This window comes from Mytilus trossulus, chromosome 9 (genome assembly GCF_036588685.1).
Source record: "Mytilus trossulus isolate FHL-02 chromosome 9, PNRI_Mtr1.1.1.hap1, whole genome shotgun sequence".
In the NCBI taxonomy this organism is placed as follows: Eukaryota; Metazoa; Mollusca; class Bivalvia; order Mytilida; family Mytilidae; genus Mytilus; species Mytilus trossulus.
In genome coordinates, this window is record NC_086381.1 from 23128125 (window position 1) to 23153120 (window position 24996).

The 24996-nt window shown below is 32.6% G+C and overlaps 3 protein-coding genes across 3 annotated transcripts; 2 read left to right on the plus strand and 1 right to left on the minus strand.

Annotated features, from left to right (window-relative positions):
- The first annotated feature begins 202 nt into the window (after positions 1 to 202).
- On the plus strand, positions 203 to 2041 carry LOC134683707 (complement C1q-like protein 4). The gene is made up of 2 exons (XM_063543020.1): positions 203 to 425; positions 1313 to 2041. The coding sequence occupies exons 1-2, from the start codon at positions 233 to 235 to the stop codon at positions 1741 to 1743; spliced, it is 624 nt and encodes a 207-aa protein (XP_063399090.1). The 5' UTR covers positions 203 to 232; the 3' UTR covers positions 1744 to 2041.
- A 3629-nt stretch (positions 2042 to 5670) lies between these two features.
- On the plus strand, positions 5671 to 8303 carry LOC134683708 (complement C1q-like protein 4). The gene is made up of 2 exons (XM_063543022.1): positions 5671 to 6227; positions 7721 to 8303. The coding sequence occupies exons 1-2, from the start codon at positions 6032 to 6034 to the stop codon at positions 8149 to 8151; spliced, it is 627 nt and encodes a 208-aa protein (XP_063399092.1). The 5' UTR covers positions 5671 to 6031; the 3' UTR covers positions 8152 to 8303.
- An 8363-nt stretch (positions 8304 to 16666) lies between these two features.
- On the minus strand, positions 16667 to 24044 carry LOC134685333 (fatty acid-binding protein, liver-type-like). The gene is made up of 5 exons (XM_063545013.1): positions 23955 to 24044; positions 23521 to 23739; positions 21806 to 21981; positions 18390 to 18506; positions 16667 to 17004 (listed from the first exon to the last, which is right to left on the minus strand). The coding sequence occupies exons 2-5, from the start codon at positions 23588 to 23590 to the stop codon at positions 16945 to 16947; spliced, it is 423 nt and encodes a 140-aa protein (XP_063401083.1). The 5' UTR covers positions 23591 to 23739; positions 23955 to 24044; the 3' UTR covers positions 16667 to 16944.
- Between the last annotated feature and the right edge of the window lie 952 nt (positions 24045 to 24996).

Consider the following 24996-nt stretch of genomic DNA (forward strand, 5'->3'; position numbering starts at 1 on the left):
TTAAGACACATTAAGTTTGCGTTCTTAACTTGTGCCAATTCTTTGAACAACGATATGTGTTAGGATGCGTTCATGGCATGTCCCCGTCTTTAGTTCGCTTTGATAATCAGGTCCTATGTCTATAGATTACAATAATTTTCATCGAGGTAAACTGATTACACTTGAACAATGTTCTTATCTATACAAATCATATGATCAAACTTGAAAGACGCATAAATACACAATTATTACGATGATAGTATTTTATCTTTTCTTCTTTTTGAATGTGGATGTTTTTGCATTGAATATTACACGTTCTTGCGACGAAGATCCGTCAAGCAATTTTTGTCTTTTGCAGAAATTGAACTCTTTAGAACAGGAACTAAAGACATCGCAGTCAGAAGTTCAGACCCTGAAGAAGACAGTTGAGACCCTTCAAGCACAAGGTATAACATTTAATTTCGTTTATTTTATTATTCAAAATATGAGAATGGTCCATATGTGATATAGATATAGGAAGATGTGTTGTAAGTGCCAATGAGACAACTATCCATCCAAATAACAAGTTATAAAGGTAAACCATTATAGGTCAATGTACGGTCTATATGTTCACTTTCTGATGTAAAATTTGCAACAAAATGTTGAAACACGGTTCATCTTCATAAGTCAACAGTTGTACATGTTGCTTTTCTAGTTTTTTTTCCGATTCTTCAATTTATGAAAATTTCAATGTACAGTTTTTCTATTTTATTTTGTTGAAAGTTAACACCAGTTATCGAAGTGGATTATTTGAATAACGAATGCCAACCAATAATATGTTGCATAGTTTACGTACTTACACCAGATGTAGCAAATGATTGCAATCATATGTTGATTGATTTGAATCACTTGAGTTTATGCATGTGTGCAAAAATGTCCATATCACTTGCGGTATACAATCTTAACATTTATATTTTTTGAAGAGCGTTTGTTTTGCTGTTTTCGATGTATAACTGCACTGACAAATCCCTGCTTTTTTGGGGAGTGGGGGGAGGGGGACAAGTGAAACTCAAATTACAATTGTATTTGAAAAGACTTGCAGCAAGTCTGGGCTAAATGTATGTCCCATCGGTCTTCATTTGATCAACATAGGATTTCTTTTGAAGCGATATCTCCTGAATTAGACACTACAGGTGTCGTTCATTTTTCGTAAAATATATGATCATTGGCTTGCAGATTGTTATTTTTATTCCCTATTCAAGCAGAAACTATATTGAAAATGATATCATGAATGATACAACCATTACAAAGCGTTTCAAGCTACGATGAAATAAAACTTTTATCTATTTTTCAGACACCAACTGTCCGACTGTTGCATTTAGAGCTCAGCTTACCAAGGATGTAAACAATCCTTCTGCAGGTTTCCATTTCGTTTTTGACGATGTTAAACTTAATATTGGCAATGGCTACAATACCCACCACGGCGCCTTCGTAGCACCTGTTTCAGGCATATATTTCTTAAGTTTCCGATTTACCATTTCTGGAGGTAATAGTGGTTCGTTAATTCGTCTTGTCATGAAGATAAATGGGGAGTTAGTTTCAAACACCATGAGTGCGTATGAGTCTCACATTGTTGCGGATTCATACACGAATATCAACCATCTAAATGCTGGGGATGATGTGTGGATTGAAGTGAATGAGAATAATTATCCTTTTGTCATTTATGGAGATAGAGCAACCGTTGGACCATATTCTGTATTCGAAGGATTCTTAATTACCTGTTGACACACATAATGTCTAAGGGATAACCAAATATTGATAATGTAGTAATGCAGTAGTAATAATATTTATTTCCAAAAGTTATAGGTTTGCAACATAAAATACACATAATGTATATGGGATAGTACATGTTTATGTGAAACATTTTATAATTTACCATATATAAATGCTTATGCTCTCAAAGTATATATTTTCCCAAATGACAAAGCCCTGCAAATAATTCAAACTAATTACATTTATAGAGCCTGAACTTTTTGATTGGTATTCGTTGGTTCATTCCTTTGCATATTAAATGTTCGTCAATCGTATTGTTCATATTTTTATCGAATGGTTGAAAGTTGTACGCGTATCATGTCAGAAAAGAAGATTTTGATTTATATTCAATTGTAAGGTTCTCCACGTTTAGCAGCAATATACCTAGCTGCGGAACCGTAGCTTTTAGGTCTTTATGCTATTTTTTTTACTTGTCCAACATGGTCCGCAAATAGTCAAAAAATAGCATAAGGAACTAAAAGCTACGGTTCCGCAGCTACACTATACCAACCTTAGCAGCAGTATACCAGCTTCACCTGCATATTTCATAAAAGTTTCCCAATTCATTCAATATTAAAGAGCTTTCAAATGCCCACAATACTTTCTAAAAGTCATCCGTGTTTAAGCAAAACATTATGAACGAGGGCTATGTCATTGAACGTTTCGTCCTTTTTTCAAAAAAAGTTCACCTAAAGAGAGTTTGATGATAAAATATTCCGTATCTACTTCACAAATGATAATGATGGTCTTGAAGTATAGATTCGATTTTTCTGGCTACTGATGTTTTTTTGTCATCTTAATATTGTTGTAGTGTTCTTTATATTTGTATATTTGTTTTTACTTTACTGATAAGTATATTTATGGATCAACACTGTTGGCGTGACTCGGTATTTATTCATCACGTTAAATGTGCTGCTTTGACATCTATGTTTTTAAATGTCAAAGCAGGACCGGGACTGTGTCACTTACCAAATGTCTGACAACGAATAGTTACTTTCAAATAAGGTACCGCTAGTCTTCCGTTTTTCAAATATTCAATTTAAAAAAAAAAAAAGGGGAGGAACTGATAAATTTTCGTCTTCAAATATTTAATAAGAAAAATAAAATTAAACAAGGAACTCATTATATTGTTTTGATTTGTCTTCTTTTGAAGCGTATTATGCAAATTCAATATTTTAAGCTAACCATCAGACGAGCAATTTATGTACAAAAAGCTCACCAGTGACGCTCCAATCAAAATTGATCAAAGGTAAAATAAAGTACAAAGTTGAAGAGTGAAATGTGGGAGAATGCACTGAATATGTCAAAACATCAACAAAAGTAAAGGTCAAACGAGGAACTTGTATTTATTCCGTTTTTGAATATTCAATTTAGAAGAATTATAAAAGAACGAACTTTTACCTACTCATTTCTCCTTCTTCAGATGGCTTACAAATAAGCTGGTAAGTGTCACACGATAATCTTTTCTTTGTCGTTCATGATAAATTGAGAAAAAGGTAAATCTGTTGATTGGTGGTTGTTCATTGATGTGATTACCACATCGCTTTATTTAGAATTGAAAGCTTCTTGTTTTTATAAATTCATTGGTTGTTAACAAAAGCACAATTTAAATAAAGCACAGGTACACAATCTTTGTACTGCCGCCACACATCAACGGTATGTTCGATATGGTTAGAAACTACGATCTTAAAATGTACCTGCTTGGTATCGAATTAAAAGTTGAACTTCCAGCCAAAAGTCAAACCAAAACCAGCGATTTATTTCAAACATTACTTTAGTATGCAATGTATGGGTTTTATTATTTTCATAATATTGTTAAATGATACATTTGAACTATTTCTTCGAAAAAAAGTAATTTTCTGATATCATGTACTAAATTTAGCCTGCCATGAACCATTTTCTTAAAATATTATTTAATCAAATTATTACACTTCTCAATAAACGTTGGTTGATTCTTATTTTGTTACGATATTTGCCATTGTCATTCAAGATTTGTAGGACCTACCTGTTGGAAAAATAAAAGTGTATGCACATGGTTCCTACAAATATGCTTAAACCAATCTATATTAAACATTATCAAATAATTAAGAATGGCAGTCTAAAAGTATGAGGGTCTTGTAGTTTTTGTCGTTTTCTTAATTATTTTCTAGATATGCCACAAAAAAAACTCTTGTTGGATACGGTTTGTTATTGGCAGTATACCGCAGTAATTTACTCCTTTGTTTTTTTTTGTCATAAATTTATCTATTATACTTCACGTTAAAATGCCAAGTTTTAATTGGCTTATACTAGGGTGTTAATTTACTCTAGCACATGGCTGAGCGGGTAGACCAACGGTAATTTAAACGACAATGCATTGAATTGACATTAAGTCATTAAAGACAATACTTAAAGTTGTATAATATATCAAAAAACATTGTGAACCGACTCAAACTAATTTCTTTAACAATTGTTGAAAAAACATATTTAACTTGTTAATATTTTTTCTTTTAAACCTATAAACCATTGTGTGTTATGCTTATTGTTGATATTTTTTTATTCCATACTCAAACGCATTCGTTCACCATCGATTGGTTTCAACAGGTGATGTACGTACATTTCATCATGTTCATTGTGATGTATATTTTTCCGCCAGATATGAGGCCTTTTGGAAGTTTTTTTTCTCCAAAATTTAAATCAAACAGATAACAATAATAAATTAAACAACACTTGTTAAGATTTTTTTCTAGATACACTGTAGCAGAGCTGTTTTCCTGTTTTGGGCCGATTTCTTATATCGTTGATATGTCAATTATAATATTGTCTATTTACGTCACCTCTGTTGATTTTTCTACTACTTATAACGCTGTGTAGTTCGTGACTACATAAAAAATACTTTTAAATAAAATTCATCTGTATGAGACTATAATGATATGACATTCAGTATAATAAATTAAATAACACATAGCTGAGCGGATGATAGAGCATATCGGTACTCCTTGAAAAAATCTTTTTAAATATTTACAACAGTATAAGTAGTTATCAAAAGTACCAGGATTATAAGCTCTTTTTCCCTACAGTACCATTCTCCATACTCATAAAAAATCAATGAGACTTGATAATAATGATTGAAATTCTCTTATTTTTTTAATTTATATATTTGCACAATACCACGCTTAATTGTGAACGCCTTAAGCGCGTTTCCTTCCAATTGACAAGGACAGGCGAATTCCAATTAGGATCTACGACATACGGTATTTCGATTTTTTTATTTTTTTTTAGATGAAAACTTATTCTAAAGCAGGAAATTTAAAACAACTAAAATTCAAGGCTTCGTCAGTTAGAATACATGGCGTTTACGAAGGTGAGTATACATGGTGCTTTTCCAGAACTGAGGATTTTATTATTTCTCATGAATTTATTTGAATGACATCATGAAAATGAAATTATTTCATAAAGATGACTAACCGGAATAGTTTCCACATCCTTGTTGTACTCCTTTTTGATTATTAAATCTTAGATTTGATAGATCCATGTTTTATTGACATTTGATCAATACCAAATATGTAATTGATTCTGTCACAATTCAGAATAAGCAGTGCAACATATTACGATAGACATCTATTGTCCGTCTTATTTATACACATATTTCCTCTTTCCTGTCTCGTTTTTAAGTAGTAACTTTTACTTCCAACCTTAACCTTCCTTTGCATAGGATGTGGGTGTTTTACGTAAAAAAAGGAATCAATCAATAAAACATTAAGGAATTACACTAATAATTTATTGGAATATACAGTTTGGTTACAAAACGCTGGCGGTGTTGCACTTTCAGCTATTTTCTTTAATTATTAAAAGTCATTTTTTTGGCGATGGAAAATATTTCTGGTTTTTTTTTTTCATTTTGCAAAATAGAACCCGAAATCAAAATCTACACAAAATTGATGGGTTTCTACATTAAATATATGTCAAATGTGTGTTATAGGTGATTCACTTAATTAACGAAAAAATCATTGAAACCGGTTTAAAGAAGATTTCCTAATCCCTGTCAAGAGACCTAAATTAGTAATAAATCATATTGATGTTATTACTGACTTTCGACATGTCTGATCATGCACATCGCAGTTATCTTAGACATATCCTTTATTTAGTCTGCTTTGATAATCAGATCCAGGTTTATAGGTTACAAAATTTTCATTGAGGTAAACTGATTGCACTGGAACAATATTCTTATCTATACAAATTATATGATCAAACTTAAAAGACGCATAATTACGCCATTATCATGAAGTTAATCATTTCTTTTCTCTTCGTTTTTAATGTGGATGTTTTTGCATTGAATACCACACGTTCTTGCGACGAAGATCCGTCAAGCAACATATGCCTTTTGCACGAATTGAAAACTTTAAAACAGGAATTAAAGACATCACAACTAGAAGTTGAGTCCCTGAAGAAGGCAGTTGGGGGCCTCCAAGCACAAGGTATAAAATTCAATTTAATTTATTTCTTCATTGTAAAATTTGATAACAATCAATACTTCCTGTTCTCTATCTGTTATGCATGTAGTTGAGAACAATGTACCACCCCGACATTATTAATACAGCGATCGTGTGTGTTGTTTCGTAATTGTTCTTTTGTTTTGTTTTATCATGTTTATAAGAAGACGATTATGATTCTTTTGTCGTTGGCTTAGTTTCTAAGTTTCTTTCATTTTTGGTCTTGTTGTCATTGATATTGTTTTTGTAATATCTAAATTTTGATATTGATAGGTTACAAGTCTATTTGCCACATGTTAAGATAGTCGGTAAGATGAATGAATAGACTTTTCAAGTTATATCCTTCACCGGAAAAGTTCCAATATTATGTGCGCCCTTACGACGCCATTTACCAGATGGAGGTGGCAATCTTGTAATTGAATACTCCTTAGGCCTACATGCAAAACAGCTGATCTTGGAAAATAAAACAAATAAAAAATGCTACATAGATTTTTTTCATGTTCATATCATGTATGTACTAATGTGAGATTGTGATTTAACCCAAAAAAAGTAGGTCATGCCACGAAGAATAAAAAGTTAAGTAACCCTGAAGTCATAATAATGTTTTGCTACTTTCTGTTTGTTGGTTTAACTAGGCAGCACCACTTCCAGTAAACATGATATCCTTCCACTTTCATGGATTTGCGAAAGCAAATTGACAGATCTAACATTGTTGGACTGATGTTTAGACGAATTATATATACAGAATATACACAGCCTTGTATTACCGTCACTGCTGGTGATCCGATGGATACATTTGTTGTAGAGTTGTCACTGGTTCAGATATACTTATAAATATCATTATTTCTTCTGTAACTGTATCTGGCATTTTACAATAGATATTTCAGCTGATCCGTAACAATTCCAACTTCAGGCCTTATATATCATGTACTGTGTTATGACGCTAGATTAAAACCGACGAGGAAAGGTAACACACCGGCCACTGAAAGCTTTATTATTGTGAATCCTATGTGGCCGATTTTACTAGAGCGGAAACAGTGAAGGCGATTCAGTGTCACGATGTCTCAGTAGCATGAGTTCAAATCCAGGCGACTATTGCCTAGCTTGATAATATGATAAAACAAAATAATAAATATTGACAAATCAAACTCGGCATCGTTCATTCACACAAAATGCACTATGCATGAAAAATTATACAGGGGATGATTCATTAGGAAGATACATGTATTGTATTAATTTAGAAAAAGGAAAATAAAAAAAATACTAGGAAATGTTTAAAACGGAAAATTTGTTACTCAGAGGGCAATATCAATAGCATAAACATACTCAACAAATGAAAAACAACAGTCATATTCCTAAACTGTCACACATGCACTTTCGAAACTGTCAATTCAACATACGCCGTATGCATATATACGTACGAGACACATTTTAAAGCTATATCAAATAAATAAATGAACAATATATTTATTTTTTAGATACTAACTGTCCGACTGTTGCATTTAGAACCCAACTAACCCATGATGTAGCAAGTCCATCTGCTGGTTTTCATTTTGTATTTGACGATATTAAACTTAATATTGGTAACAACTACAATAACCATCATGGTACCTTTGTGGCACCTGTTTCAGGCATATATTTTCTAAGTTACCGATTTACTATTACTCCAGGAACTAGTAAATCGTTAATTCGGCTTGTCATGAAGATAAATGGGGAGATAGTTTCTCATGCCATGAGTGCGTATGAATCTCACTACATCACGGCTTCGTACACGAATATTAATCATCTTAATGCCGGAGATGATGTATGGTTAGAAGTGCTAGAAAACAATTATTCTTTTGCGATCATTGGAAATATAGCAAACCTTGGACCTTATTCCGTATTTGAAGGATTTCTTATCACATGTTGAAACACCATATGCATTTCATAAGAAATATTAAACATATTTTATAAACTGTGCGCCTCTCCTTGTCATTCTCTTCTTATTTTCTACGAGGCAGAGAAATATATTGATACTATCAATCGACAATCCAAACTTTTAAGATTGGGTTCCATATATATATATCCTCCAGAACTAAAAATTAACGACACAACAGATACGGTTTCCCCCTGAATCATTTTTAGGCGTACCAAGACCTAGTTGATAAATACCCCGTATTAAATTCAAAAATAATAAACAATGGTCATAAAGTACAGATTCTAGACACTGTCGTTGTTTATTTTCTTAAGGAAGTGTTAAGTATTCTTATATTTGTCTTTTTAAAATTTGTCTTTTACTGTTTATAAAAAAGGAGATGTTTAGTCTATTTTTGGTAACATTCTTTTGACGTGATTCGGTACCTGTACATCCGGTCATTGCGTTATTGTCCTATAGTATTCTTAGCTTTTGTTTTTGTTAATGCGCTTTGTCTACTTATATGCCTTTTTGTTTTCCTTATAAACATTTTTTTTGTTTTATCGTGGTTAAGATTATAACACAATGTTGACTGTTGTACCCCCATTTTTGACATTTTTACCAATTTTGTCCTTGTTTTTTTTTTTTAAATCGTTGTCAATGTAACGCCAATTCTATGCGACTGTCATACAAGTGCTAGATTAATCCACCATTTTCTATATGAGAAAATGTCCGTACCAAGTCAGTTATATGACATTTGTTATTCATTCGTTTGATGTGTTTCAGCTTTTGTTTTTTCCATTTGCTTACGGACTTCCCGTTTAGAATTTTTCTTCGCGTGATTGGAATAATAGTTAAAATCATTATATTTATCAGATTAAATACATTCAACTATAGGTATGCAACATAAAATACACATACAGTGCAGTTCGATATATATACGCATCTCAGACTTGTGACTTTATTTCATTCAACTGATAAAACCAATAATTGGATAATCTTGTGTGAACACATTCATAACATGCTTTATTTCACATTTTTTTTTTTATATGGTTTCACCCTTAATATTTTGTTAATTGCGTGTACAAAATTAGAGAAAATCCCGTCTTGAGAGTTCCTTAAATGTCTTGTGATTTCGCGCATGACTTCCAAAAACAGTTTATTTCGAATGAAGAAAAGATTTTATACTATGAAGTAAAGTTGAATCTGAACCAAACATATTTAAAGAATGCACAGCATTTGTTTTTCATTCTGATATTTTGACTTAGATAAATTAATACAAATATATCTGATGATGCAATTGTTATGCCCCAATTATGGGCATTATGTTTTCTGGTCTGTGCGTATTTCGTTCGTTCATCCGTCCGTCCGTCCGTTCGTTCGATCGTTCGTTCGTTCGTTCGTTCGTTCGTCCGTCCGTCCGTCTGTTCCGCTTCGGGTTAACGTTTTTGGTCGAGTTAGTTTTTGATGAAATTGAAGTCCAAACAACTTGAAACTTATTACACACATGTTTCCTCTGATATGATCTGTATAATTTGTATGCCAAATTAGAGATATTCCCCCAATTTCACGGTCCATTGAACATAGAAAATGATGGTGCGGATGGGGCATCCGTGTACTGGGAACACATTCTTGTTTTAATGGAAATTGGCTAAACATGGTTAATCTTAGGATTGCAGTGATAAATTAATACATGAACTTATCAATAATATTCTTGTCTATCCAATCAGAAGGCTAAAACAATTACAAGAAAGATTTTATTTGTGTTATTGTGCGGATATGACGGGAACGGCTGATGCGCGATATCTCCGGTCGTGGACGCCACTGTACATGTAATATACATACTAGAATAGCAGGTATTGAGTAGATGATAACTAGTAAACTATGTCAGATCTTAATGTTGCAGCTCAAAGTATTTTATTAAGTGTTTAAAGCCCCTTTCATTTATCTTAACTCAATTACTAAAAAGTTATAAACATGTCAAAGGTTAGTGTTTAGATTTATTTTTCAATAGTAATTTGAAATCTCAAAACTTGCAATAATATATAATAAAAACAATTTACAGTTATTTTTGGATGTATTATAACTTTGACGGCTCCTTTTTTCCAAGTAATTTTTCCTTATTGGATTTTCGAATGACGCAAAAGTAGGTCGATATTTGACAGTTATTGCTCGTTATATAGGCGACAGAGTAACAGGTCCTGATTTGACATTAATATTTTTCACACAGGTTACTCGTGTATTTCCTCCATGGTTAATATTGAATTATTTCCTTTATTTGTAAAGCGCATGCCTAAGCATTTATTCTTTTAGATAATCACTTGATTTCCTTATTTGCGATCAATGAGTGACATTCACCTTTTTGCGTCTGGTGCAAATGCAAAATTTCAATCCTGGTATATGACGAGATCACTTGTAGCATACCGACGCAGTTTTCTCACTTGTTTTGTTATATGATAATGATATAAAACATTATAAAAAAATTGTATATGTAAGCAAATATTTGGGGATAGAGTGAATGAGTTATGATTAATAGATAATAATATGAATAAATATTCTTTATTTTATCATAGTTTGTTCTTTATTCTTAATTAAATTTTTCATTGATTACCCCATTATTCTCTCTCTGTTCTTTGTTATTTATTCTGCAATTTTTTTCTTATTCCCTTTTCTTAAATCCCTAATTTTGACTTAAGTTTCAGACTTTTGAACATAACGCCCTTCGATACATTGCGCAAAAGAAGCGCCTGTTTCTCCTCTTCTAGACGTATATAATCATACCCCGTGACACCCCTCATTATTTTTTTTCTAGAAGCACTGGAAAAGGCAAACCCTCCTGTTTTTTACCAATTTTTTTTTCAAATTTTGTGATATTGTTTCAGATTTTTGAACATAGCACCCTTCGATACCTTGCGCAAAAGAAGCGTCTGTTTCTCCTCTTTAAGACGTATATAGTCAAACCCCGTGAAACCTCTCATTATTTTTCTCTAGAAGCACTGGAATAGGCCGACCTCCCTGTTTTCTGCCATTCTTTCCAATTTTGTGATCTAGTTTCAGACTTTTGAACAAAACCCCCTTCGAAACATTGCGCAAAAGAAGCACCTGATTCTCCTCTTTAAGACGTAAATAGTCATACCCCGTGACATTCCTCATTATTTTTCTCTAGAACACTTGAATAGGCCGACCCCCTGTTTTTTTGCAGTTTTTTTCGAATGTTGTGCTGAAGTTTCAGATTTTTGAACATAGCGACCTTCGATACCTTACACAAAAGAAGCGCCTGTTTCTCCTCTTCAAGACTTATATAGTCATACCCCGTGACACCCCTCATTATTTTTCTCTATAGAAGCCCTGGAATAGGCCGACCTCCGGTTTTTTGCAGTTTTTTTCGAATTTTGTGCTGATGTTTCAGATTTTTGAACATAGCGCCCTTCGATACCTTGCGCAAAAGAAGGGCCTGTTTCTCTTCTTTAATACGTATATAGTCATACCCCGTGACACCCCCATTATTATTATCTAGAAGCCCTGAAATTGACCAACCCCATTTCTGCAAATGTGTATATTAGTTTGATTTAACACTGATATCAGAAGTGCTATATTTTACAGAGTATGACTACTTTTACATACGTTCTAAATTGAAGGGGATGCATTGGTGGTCCTACACCTTCAAATATTCCGTTGATATATGCAGATTTACTGTGGTACGGAATATTAACCTAAAAAGAGATGTGACTTATTTTATCAATGGATGGGATAAAAACCATTTCAAAATTGAGTTAAATTTGCAATATTTGGGAGGATTTTATGCCTTTCTAAATATGTTCTGATTTAACGGCCGTTGTTGTCTCATTCTTTTTTTTTTATGCCCCACCTACGATAGTAGAGGGGCATTATGTTTTCTGGTCTGTGGCTCCGTTCGTTCGTCTGTGCTTCCGTTCGTCCGTATGTGCGTCCGTTCGTTCAGGTTAAAGTTTTTGGTCAAGGTAGTTTTTGATGAAGCTGAAGTCCAATCAACTTGAAACTTAGTACACTTGTTGCTTATGATATAATCTTTCTAATTTTAATGCCAAATTAGACTTTTGACTTCAATTTCACGGTCCACTGAACATAGAAAATGAAAGTGGAAGTTTCAGGTTAAAGTTTTTGGTCAAGGTAGTTTTTGATGAAATTGAAGTCCAATCAACTTGAAACTTAGTACATATGTTCCCTGTAGTATAATCTTTCTAATTTTAATGCCAAATTAGATTATTATCCAATTTCACGGTCCATGGAACATGCAAAAGGATAGTGCGAGTGGGGCATTCGTGTACTTTGGACACATTCTTGTTTGTTTCTCTAAATATCGCCTTATTGTTCGCTGGCTTATTGTTCGCTAGCTATTGTTCGCTACCTTCAGTGTGGTCATTAAATAAACTGGTTTGTGTTTTAAATATATGATATTTCGGATTGGTGAATATTTGTGGCATTGCGTAAATATATTTAGTATGATATTTGTTATGTAAATAGCACGGGATTGTTAAAGCGCAAATAGTCTAGTTTAAGTAAGTTAAGATATATATACAGTCGAAGCTTGTATATCGTTTAGTAAGGCAGCTTAGTTTAGGTTACCCCCCCCCCCCCCCCCCCCACCTCGGATTTAGATTTAGATGCTTGTATATTTGAAATGTTTTCATCCATAGATAGATAGATATTTATACTATCAGTAGGGCAGTGTTTTGTTTGATTATTAAGATTTATATGTAAATATGATTTCTGATTTTGTTTTTTTCTATTTTGTAGGCTGTCGTGTACTACGCAGCGGTGTTGCCGATATCATGACAAACTGACTCAGTGTTTTGTTTTAATTAATTAAAACAGTAAGCTGCACATGCTGGCGAGCTATTCCTATGTAAAGTGTTTGTTTTTATTTTATAAATACTTTATATACGTTTGAGGCGACACATTCGAATATAACGCAATTTAGCAAACCTTATAACGTTATAACGCAAATATCTCGATTTGAAATATAATTCATTAAGTTTTCTATAAATGTCCGTCTGTCATTCATTTCGGTTGTGATTTACTAGTAGATACCAAAAAAAAAGAATCATACATACAAGGCCAAATCATTAAATTATAAAAGATATGCATAGGAATAATGGAAATTACTTGAAATGCAATTATACAGAATCAGAGTTTGAATCTGAAACAATATAATAAACAAAGCTATTAATTCATCACATCCACCGCATATCTTCATGTAATCTGTTAATTATAAATTTCTAACAAAACATGTGGACATGAGAGCTTAACGTTAGATTGTGTTATTTTCCATTTATCTTTAATTCCAAGAGGCACAACCCTTTACAGTCAGGATTTTTTGTTTTGTCAGAATTATCTCCCCATTACGCCAGTTAATTGTAAAATACAAAGGGTAAAATAAATTAAAATAGTTTTCCATTGCCGTTAGCCATTTGATTATTTACTTCTAAATAAAAAGAAATAGAAATTATGTGGTTAAAAGCGGTAGGAAAAGAAAGAACAATTCATTGTCAACATGGCTTTTACGGGTGAATTTTATGGCAGTCTGATTAAAACCAGCACTTACTATCCCCTTGCGTTTGTAGGCAACGCAAGTGGGTAGTGGGGGCTGGTTTTAATCAGACTGATTTTATGGTTGTCAAGAACGCATGACAATCCCGAAGAAAAATGTCACTGATTTTTATCACTTCTATTAACTGAAGTCCTACTAAGAGGCTTAAATGAAAAAAAATATCAATCTGATATCACAACCAATCACAGAGACCCAATATTGTTTTTCTCTATGCCATGTTCCCTTCGTCCAACGGCTTCGTCCATAGATTTTTATTTGGTACATTGAAACCTTTTTACAATCATAAAGATTGAAGCCATTGTATGGATAAAGCGCTGCTTAGCTCTTGAAACCGATTGATACATCCACACAGCACTATTACGATCCTTCTATATGCCACTTGTATTTCAAATGACACATGTATCTGCCAGATATTGAGCATCAACCTTCGAAAACTCGACGTATCAACCGATGAGACAATAGATTCAAGATGACTGAAAGCTGATGTGTTTTCTACAAAAAACCTTCTACGTGGGCAGAGATGAAACTAAAGGCTTTACAAAGATCAATCTACATATTATCTTTCTGTTGATTTCTTTTCCGGTGGAATTTATGATATGTACAAAAAAATAATTCACATGCATCTGAACCTGCTTCAATCGACTGTTTTAGGATTATGTGTCTATTATATAATAATTAAAAAGTTTACAAATGTCTCGAAGCTCCATTCTAAAACTCAAGTAAAAGATCGAATATAAGATGCATAAAATCCAAAATTATCAAACTTTATTAAACTTTAAAGCCCATGAAAAACAGATGTAAACAGTTAAGGATACCGATTTTGCTTTTAACCATTTCTTACAAAGAGTTCCATTTCTTTAGTTTAATTTCAACTTGGTTTCCGCCTGTTTAGATAAAACGTCTCTCTAAATCGAAGTACTTTTTAAAATGGGAGATAACTTATGTGTGCCCAAACCGTTGTATGCATTAATGTCATTTTATCGATACTCAAGAACCCTCAATATTCAAGTTTTGAAGTCACTTGAAGGCCATTTGGAGGGGAATAAACTTATATGTTACATGCTACAACCTGCAAATTTCAAAAGTATGTACTTGTTGTAAAGTATATATAATTAGAAAATTACTTGAGTAAATACTACCTTTGTCCATAATTCGGTAGATATTATATTCATTTGAAACTAACACGAGACATCTCATATAAAATCAGGTGCAGCATTTTAAAGAGGACTTGAGATAATTTAAAAAAAAACATTGAAGACCAAAATTCTATTTATATACCTGCAATATTTAAACTTACCATGTACAGTAAAAAAAAACAATATGCTTGAAATTATTTGCTTTCCACTGAAAGAACAAAACAGCATGAGAGGAAAAAGCCGGGTTATTCCCTCCCCGTAACCCTAAATCTCAGGCTGCCAATTTTTTCATGCATTTATGTTCTTGTTATTATATATTATAGGTTTTTAAGAATGTCATTTACATGTAGAATCCAAACTTATCAACAGACAACTTTGCTACATATCAAATTCTATATATATCCAAAAGTTTGCAATTATTAATATCCGCTTCAATATCATCAACAAGAGTAACAACATCCACTCTGTGTATTTTGTTAGATGTATTTCTCTTTTTATCCATTTGATGAGTAAAGCCTTTTTCAACTGATTTTTATAGTTCGTTCTTAATATGTTGTACTGTTACAGCACTTTCCAAGGTAAGGGGATGTATATGCCTGTCCCAAGTCAGGAGTCTGTTATTCAGTGGTTGGCGTTTGTTGATGTGTTACATATTTATTTTTTTTCATAATTTTGTTTATAAATCAGGCCGTTATATTTCTCGTTTGAATTGTTTTACATTTGTCATTTCGGGACCTTTTATACCCGAATATGCGATATTGGTCTTTGCCCATTGTTGAAGGCCGTACTAAGTGACCTATTATAGTTGTTAATTTCAGTGTCATTAAGTCTCTTGTGTGAAGAGTTGTATAAGTGGCAATCATACCACATCTTCTTTTTTATAACACATCAGTTATATTTAATTAGCACATGTGACGGAAATACTTCTGATCCCTCCAAAATACCTTATTGTATCCTCGGTCTTTGTTTTTGATTTAGTTGTGCAGGGTCATAATTGTAAGTCTAGTGCATGTTTTAGGATATAAAGAACTAAATGGTGGTCCCGTTGCCGGCAATGCTATTTTTAGCAATTATCTCCTAATAAGGCGTTTTCATTAAACTAATTATGGAAAATCTGTTGTTGTCTAATTGAAGCTCTATATCTATTTGTGATTTTACCGCACTCAAATATATATGGTCCCATGGCTTTTCTTGGTGAATTTTGGGGTTTTTCACGATACCTGACGATTTCGCAGAAAATTTTCCCTAATTTTGAGCAACATAAAAAAAATATTTTCGGCATTTCATACTATACATTTTAGGACAAATTTGTGCTTGCATGAAACTTCATTCATAATGCTTTCCAGAAGAAAAATTTATAAAAGATATAACAACCAATCACAGAGAGCCATCTATTTTTATCTCTATGTCATGTTCCCTTCATAAAATGGCTGCGCCCATGTAATTTTATTTGGTACATTGTAACCTATAGTGGTATGTTTTGTCTAGGTTTTTCTTCTTTTTTCTCTCTCTTTATAGGGATTGTGATTTTTGGATTGGCTGATTTTGCTTATTTTTGTATTTTCCCAGGGGTGGATTGTTTGCTCCCTTTGAACCTTTTAACTCCAATGATATAATTTTTTTTTTTTTTTTTTTAAATAATATCTTTATTGCACTTTTCTTTGCTGTTGTAACAAATTACTCGACCTACAGCAGTTGGGCGAATATCCCTGTGTATTAGTCACTGAATAACGAATGATATAAGTGCACTGAAGGAATTGCTTTATGATGTAACTATGAAAAAATAAATTAAGAGAAAACTATCTCAGATTTTTTCTTATTGCAAAGCTGCCAACCATTGTTTATTTAAGACAAATATTCTAGTGGTTAAGCATAAAAACAAATGATTGTCTTATTTTCGAAGAAGACTTCTGTGCTCTTCTGTTCTTTAAAAAGTTGTTTTTGTCGCTTTCTTATTACACACACACACACACACACACACATCTTGTGTTTACATTCATTAGGCATCTCGAGACGTTTTCACACATACAAACAACACTTATGCATGACGTTCACTACCACTCCGTTTGTTTGTTCCTCAGACTATGTGCATCTCTCGAAAATTTGGGTCATCTTTGCGCCACTTTCCAGTTCTTCAAAAACCTTAAATGACAATCAGTTGATATGACAGGATTTTCAATATAATTATGATTCATTCGTAATAGGTGATTAGTAAATATTAATAATTTATGTTTCTTACACCAACATATGTCAGACACAGTTAAAGGTAAGTAGTATATTATAACAGCTACAAAATAAAACTGGTTTTGTGGCAGATAATTGGTATAGTTCAATTTGTTTAAAAGTACACAAACAGTTGCATTATAAATAGTTTTTACCAATTTGATTATTTTATATTCGGGGTGGGATAGGGTGCAGTGGAGTGGTAAGAACAATCCTGGCAACTAAACAAAACTTTTTTGACCAAGACTAGTTGAAATAGAATATTCTTAAGTTTAAACACGAATGTGTTGTAATAAGTATATATTTTAGTTTAGGTATGATTAAAAACAGTTGCACTGAATATATTAAACGTTTAAGCATCCATTAAAACTTTTGTCCCTATTTTGTGAAATTTACCATTGATCTTACTCACTGATAAGTTTCTTTCTCAGAGGATTCGAGTGATATAAAAATTATTACCAGAAACTAAGGGAACACGTTGCTAATGAAATTGATATGAAATGACAACGTCTTCACAGGTAAAATAGCGATAGATAGATTATCACTGGTCGTCTCATCTCGATTGCTTTTCTCACTATTGCCGTACCGGCTCAAGCGAGAAAACCAATCCCATTGAGATGATCAACGATAATCTATAAGTAGTGCTTCGTAATATCCGGAGGAAAGATGTGATTTATGTGGTTGGTTTATAAATAAATAATGTGATGCGTTATGATTGGCAATGAGACTACTCCCATACAGATGGCATGGCTACAGAAGGGTTCATAAACCTTAATGTGATGTGTTATGATTGGCAATGAGACTACTCCCATACAGATGGCATGGCTACAGAAGGGTTCATAAACACTAATGTGATGTGATATGATTGGCATTGAGACTACTCCCATACAGAAAGCATGGCTACAGTAGGGTTCATTAACCTTAATGTGATGTGTTATGATTGGCAATGAGTCTATCCCCATACAAATGGCATGGCTACAGAAGGGTTCATAAACCTAAATGTGATGTGTTATTATTTGCAATGAGACTATCCCCATACAGATGGCATGGCTACAGAAGGGTTCATAAACCTTAATGTGATGTGCTTTGATTTGCAATGAGACTATCCCCATACATACGGCATGGCTACAGTAGGGTTCATAAACCTTAATGTGATGTGTTATGATTTGCAATGAGACTATCCCCATACATACGGCATGGCTACAGAAGGGTTCATAAACCTTAATGTGATGTGTTATGATTTGCAATGAGACTATCCCCATACATACGGCATGTCTACAGTAGAGTCAATAATGAATACTCACTGCTGTCATTTTGTTTCCTTCAACTGTTCGTACAAGTTTTACATTTTTCCAACCAGCTGAAAGTTCCATTTTTTCCATTACAGTCATTTTGGAATCCGAGTCAAATTTGATAGTAATCTAAAACACAAAGATAGTTATCAATGATACCAGGATTATAGTTTAATACGCAAGACGCGCGTTTTGTCTGAATTAGACTTATTAGTGACGATCAGATCAAAATAATTATAAAGCCAAACAAATACAAAGTTAAATAGCATTGAGGACCAAAAATTCCAAAAAAAAGTGCCAAATACGGCTACGGCAATCTATGCCTTGGATAAGAAAATCCTTAGTTTTTCGAACATTTTTAAAGTTTTATAAACAGGGAATTTATAAAAATAACCATATAATTGATATTCATGTCAACACCGAGGTGATGACTACGGGACTGGTGACACTTTCGGGGACGAAACATCCACCAGCAGTGGCATCGACCCAGTGGTATAAATAGATATCAAAGGTACAAGGATTGTAATTTAATACGCCAGACGCGCGTTTCGACTTATGAATGGATCGAAAAAAAATATTTCTTTTTCAGCGAATAGCTAATATACAGTCAAGCAAAATTTACGTATAGATAAATGGGAGCGGAGTGACAATTGGATAATGTGCTTCATTTTGACATTAATGAGAAAGAAAGTAATTTTAACGTAAACTGAATTTAAGGATTGATGTGTGCTTTACGTCCATTTTGGACAAAAATAATATTCAAAGTCGGTAAAATGGTTTTATGCCTTGTCTCCGTGGTGCATTACGGACATAACACCAGTAGATTCCTGTTTTACATGACCTGAAATTAATAATAAACCTCCATACTCCCATTCATTTGTTTGATCAACTTATCAAGATGGATCAAAATAATAAATTCTCACATTTCTCGAACTTGCAAAGAGAAAAGTAAAATCACAAAAATACTGAACTCCGAGGAAAAGTCAAAAGGGGAATAAAATGGAGAATGGAAATGGGTAATGTGTCAAAGAGACATCAACCCGACCATAGAGCAGACAACAGCAGAAGTTCACCAACAGGTCTTCAATGCAGCGTTAAATTCCCGCACCAGGTGGCGTCCTTCAGCTAGCCCCTAAACGAATATATATTCTAGTTCAGTGATAATGAACGCCATATTAAACTCCAAATTGTACACAAGAAACTAAAAGTTAAAATAATACAAGACTAACAAAGGTCTGAGGCTCCGGACTTGAGACAGGCGCAAAAATGCGGCGGGGTTAAACATGTTTGTGAGATCTCAACCCTCCCCTATACCTCTACCCAATGCCAAAAAAAAAACTCATAACAAAACGCACATTAAAATTCAGTTCAAGAGAAGTCCGAGTCTGGTGTCAGAAGATGTAACCAAAGAAAATAAACAAAATGACAATAGTACATAAATAACATCAGACTACTAGCAGATAACTGACGTGCCATCTTCAGACTTCAATTAAACTGATTGAAAAATTATGTCTTCATCATATGAATATAAGGTACAATCCTCCCCGTGAGGGTTTAGTATCATACCATCATAACATATATGAGAAGAACATAACCGTGTGCAGCCAACAAGTGTTTTTTAAATAAATGCTTTAGTTCCGATGCAAATACCCAATAAGTGAATCAATATTTACGCCAATATGCAATCTTAAACGACCTGACAACAATATCGTAACTATACCCCTTCTTAAAAAGCCTATTTAAAGGTTTTGTTAGCTTCTGAGGGGAATACTGACATTTTTGTGCTTTATAAAGAATATTTTTACAAAATTTTGGATGTGAAATACCTGAACGTATAAGAAGTCTGCATGTTGAGCTAAATTAATGAATGGTGTCCTTATATCGATGATAAATTTAGAAAATATTTTGACTAGTTTGTGATATCGAAAACCCTGGTGTAATAATTTTTCAGTAATACATAAATTTATCTCGTGAAAATCTAAAACATTGTTACATACACGAGCGAATCGTACAAGTTGGGAAATGTAAACACCGTAAGATGGTGACAAGGGAAGGTCACCATCTAAAAATGGATAATAAACGATAGGAAATGAGAAATCATCTCTTTTGTCATAAATTTTAGTATAAAGCTTTCCGTTAATGATATATAATATCTTTTTTTTTTTTTTTTTTCATTAAAACTAAGTTTTGTTAACATATTTACATTTGTTAATATATACATCAAATACCGGTACCTTATCCCGGCCTCGTTAACATTAGTATAATACATCTAAAATAATGGTTAATTATGTTAGTACACAAATTTTCTTAAATCCGGATATAATTCATGTCTTTGCCTGAATGATTTTCTAAACTAGTATCTTTGTTTACAAAGAAGGTAGATTAACACGTGCAGTGCATATATATATATGGAATATCAACTAATAAGTGCTTTTCATTCAAGGAAATGTTTCCAAAATATTTGTTTTGAACGGATTATTGATATGCCGTTACCTTTTTCTGTTGTGAATATTCGATTGATATGCAAATGCATTTTGCCAAATATGATATATAATATCAAGATCGAGGAAAGGGCAGTGGTCATTGTTAGTATTAGCTTTATTTAAAGTAAGTTCAACAGGATAAATTTCTTTAGTAAACATACTGAAGTCGTCATTATTGAGAGCAAAAATATCATACAAATCTCTAAAGTATTATTAAATTTGTGTATCAAATGTTGTTTCGATGGGATTCCAATAACCTGACGACATACGGAATCTCCAAAGCGAACAAAAATGTTATCTAGTAAAAATTCAAGGGCAGATATAGTATCAAAGCATGTCCAATTGGCATAGTTTTTTTGTTTATTGCTTCTAAAAAGTGACTTAAAAGAGATTGAACATATATATGCACAATCTGACTCTTTAAATTGTCATTTAATTAGGTGTGTGAATTTTTTCTTAATGAAAATGTGAGACAATGTGGTATATAGTGTAGATAAATCAAAACTTTGAACAGATTCAAAATCACCAATATAAGCATGCAATTTATCAAGTACTTCCAACGAGTTTTTGACACTCCAAAAGTAATTAATTCCATTATTTTTGAAGGCCTTGAACAATTTATTATCATGTTTTTGATTGTACTACGTGAACTGGTAGGAAGTATAGATAATTTAGTAGTGGAACAATGGATTGAAGACGAAATAAATCTATATTTGTAAGGTGTTTCGTGTAACTTCGGAAGCCAATACATAGTTGGGACTTTCATTGTTTTTGGTTCTGATTGTAAAGCGGTAGCTAGTTTGTTACAGATGTCGTTTGCTGAAAATGGAGTCAGTTGGAATGTTGTTGAATTTGTGAAAGTCCATAATCAAACGACAAAATCAGAAGCTCAAACACATAAAAAAATAAAAGTAAATTATAATAGTACAATTCAATTTTGACTACCTTAAGACATTGTCCAGATGAGTTTTTCGTCACCAATTCCTTCCCCTCTTCGTATGTATTAGTTGATTTAGGTGTGTTGTTTGATTCATTTGTAATTGAAAACTTATCTCCATCTTTTGTGAATTCAAATGTCCATTTAGATTCTTTGTACTTTTTAATCATTTCATCTGTAAAGCCTGAAAGTTTATTGATACATGTATATTCAATACGTAAAAAAAGCTAAGACTGAAACAAAAACAAGCAAAATTATATTGAAAGCTCAAACTAGGATTTCATTAAATACAGTTGTCATTCTGCTGATTCTATATCTTGAATTTGTAACCGGCTATCGACTTTGGCAACAAATACAAAAATTAGTTGGTCGTCATCGTAAATTAATCCCTATATATTACATTGACAAAGATGCTTAAATTACTAGTTAAACCTTACCTGTCTTATTAGTATAACGTGTACAATGGTATATGATTTGTTTCTTATCTCGAAATTATAATCCGTTCCCTTTTCACGAATGTGACCTCATGAATTGGACTATCTACCTATTTTGTAATAAAATAAACAACACAACAGGTACCACATGTGGAGCAAAATCTGCTCACCATTCCGGAGCACATGATATCATCACCGTTTTTTTGGTGGGGTTCATGTTGCTTAGTCTTATAGTGTTCTTTGTTGTGTCTTGTGTATTTTCATTTGTCTGGGTTTTATTTGTTTTGTCCGGGTTTTTTTTATCTATGAGTTTGAAAGTCCCTCTGGTTACTTTTGACCCTCCTTTGGTAAATGATATTATTAATGGGGTTTTGTTCCTCACTAACCATGACTTATGGTGAATACAACTTTTGGGCATTTTTTCACAATTTTTTTTTAGTGCATGCTATTCCGACTACTTAGAATTTAGAATTGTGTGTGAGTGTTGGTACAGCTTATCGGCACTCACTATTTTTTTTTATTGAAAATGGGAATACATCATTTTAACATTTAGTGTATTCAAAGTATATAACTAGACTTAAGATATTTTATATAGGTAACATTGACATAGTCCTAGTGATAATTAACAGAGGCGGATGTAGGGGGGCAGGGTGCCCGGACACCCCTATTTGGGAAAAGAATGGTTGCTTATATAGGGAATCATTGAAGTGTGACTGATGCGGGCCCCCTCTTAGTTCAGTCAGTGGGCCCTCACTTATGAAAATTTCGGGATTCGCCACTGAGTAATCATTTTTATGTTTCTCTTCTCCTCTGGCCTTTAGATTTATTGTAGCATTAATATGATGAATATTTGAATGAAATAAACGATTATCTTTTAAAAGAAAGTCCACGTACATGTGTTTCATAGTAAAAGCTATATTAAACATATAAAACTTTTATGTATTTTGAACGATCATATTACTTTAGATAACAAATTATTTAATGTGATATTCATTTTAGTAACAGCATTTGCCTTTAATTATTCATCTGAGCAGAATCACTGCTCTTACTTTTACTTTGGGTCTTTGTAACTTAAATCTTTTTGATAGTTGCATGTGATGCGTTGTCTTGTTCTGATGACTCAAGTCATTTTTTTAAATTATTGTGGCTTTATATTTGATTTTTGCTTATTGTTATGGACACAATAAGACACGAAAATACAATATATAAGACCGAAACGAGTTTTCGTTACTATTCAGTACATAAGCAGATATGCATAATAAATATAAAATAAAAAATAAAAAACTTACCCATAACTTTTCCTACAGCTTCGATATTGGTCATAGATACTGAATTCCATTTTCCTAAAAATTGAGCCATATCGAAATACTATGTAGACGTTAACCTGTAGCGCTGGTTGAATATTTGTTGGTTATTCAGTGGCTTTACGTTTCTTTTATATGGTATATACACTCGTCATTAATCAATATAACTGATTCATTATAAAGTAGAACGTTCTAAAATATGACCTGCAAAAGGTAGCATTTCTATTCAATATGTACAATTTAAATATTGATTGTGCTAAATTGTAAGTAGAACGTTCTTATAAATATTCTAAACAAAAGTAGAATGTCCTTTAATTTATGCAACGATATGATGAAATAGAAAAGTAAAATAATTCTTATTTTCAATCAAATTTGATCTTTTGTCCCGCAAAATCATTCATTTAAAATAATTAGAGAACCTTCCTATCCTGTTAATACAATTTGAAATATCAAGAAACTATTACAACACGTCCATGAAGTAGTAACATATATAACTATCAACGATTAATGTTTCCACAAAAATGCCTTTTAGCGTACAATATAATGGAAACAGAAATATTCGATTTGCGATAACCTTAATTGATTCTGTTATCTATCCAAGTTCATGTCAGTAACCGATAAACAGAGCATATATAAAAGGGTCTAATAAATGTTTGTTTGTAACTTTTTTGGAATCTCTATCACGAATTATTGTATTGAGCGAAACAAATCTGGGTCACAAACCAAAACCGTGTGAAATACATCAACTATAAGAGGGGAACAACGGAACAACGGAAAAATTGAACTGATACAAACAAACTTGTTTTATAGCTACACACAGCACCCATTTATATGGCAATGTTATAAATACCTCTAAAATGACAATATTACATATGACGGTAATATTGTACAAATTAACACAAGAACACACAGGACAGAGAAATACACAAATAAATAATATAGTTGCTGTAGTTCATTAAAACATGTTCCATGCCTTAACGAGAGTATATAGTATACCACAATAGAACTATAAACTGTGCATCACACAAATGATTCAACGCCATATGAAGATACGTATTGTTTGACGTTCATTTCATCGCAGGAAAATAAAAAAAAAATAGAATATTGAAGTGTAATTGAGTTTGTAATGTTGTTATTCAATATATTTACATGACCAGAAATTGTAAAAGAAAAAATATGCCAAACTCGAAGAATCGACCAAAAAATAAGGGTTGTTTAACGGGAGATTGATCATACTTATAGATATATAGATACTCAAGAGTCTCATGTTTGAGGTTTATTATCTTTGCCGCAAGTTTTCTGTTTGGTAATAAATTAATATTTAGATCCATCTTGTTACACCATGTGAATAATTTATTTGGCAATCGCCAATGGCAGTCAACAGGGTTTAAAAAATCAGTTGTTCGACCTGTTTGTAAAATGCGTTTTGTTGAAATATACTTTTTCACTTTTCTGGTCTTT

Bases quoted from the DNA above. Each gene is read 5' to 3' on its own strand.
- LOC134683707 (XM_063543020.1), top strand. From the start codon at position 233: ATGATAGTATTTTATCTTTTCTTCTTTTTGAATGTGGATGTTTTTGCA. The intron at 426-1,312 runs GTATAACATTTA...TCTATTTTTCAG, and splicing joins TGAGACCCTTCAAGCACAAG to ACACCAACTGTCCGACTGTT.
- LOC134683708 (XM_063543022.1), top strand. From the start codon at position 6,032: ATGAAGTTAATCATTTCTTTTCTCTTCGTTTTTAATGTGGATGTTTTT. The intron at 6,228-7,720 runs GTATAAAATTCA...TTTATTTTTTAG, and splicing joins TGGGGGCCTCCAAGCACAAG to ATACTAACTGTCCGACTGTT.
- LOC134685333 (XM_063545013.1), bottom strand. From the start codon at position 23,590: ATGGCTCAATTTTTAGGAAAATGGAATTCAGTATCTATGACCAATATC. The intron at 21,982-23,520 runs GTAAGTTTTTTA...ATAAACTTTCAG, and splicing joins AGCTGTAGGAAAAGTTATGG to GCTTTACAGATGAAATGATT. The intron at 18,507-21,805 runs GTAGTCAAAATT...TTTGTGTTTTAG, and splicing joins CATCTGGACAATGTCTTAAG to ATTACTATCAAATTTGACTC.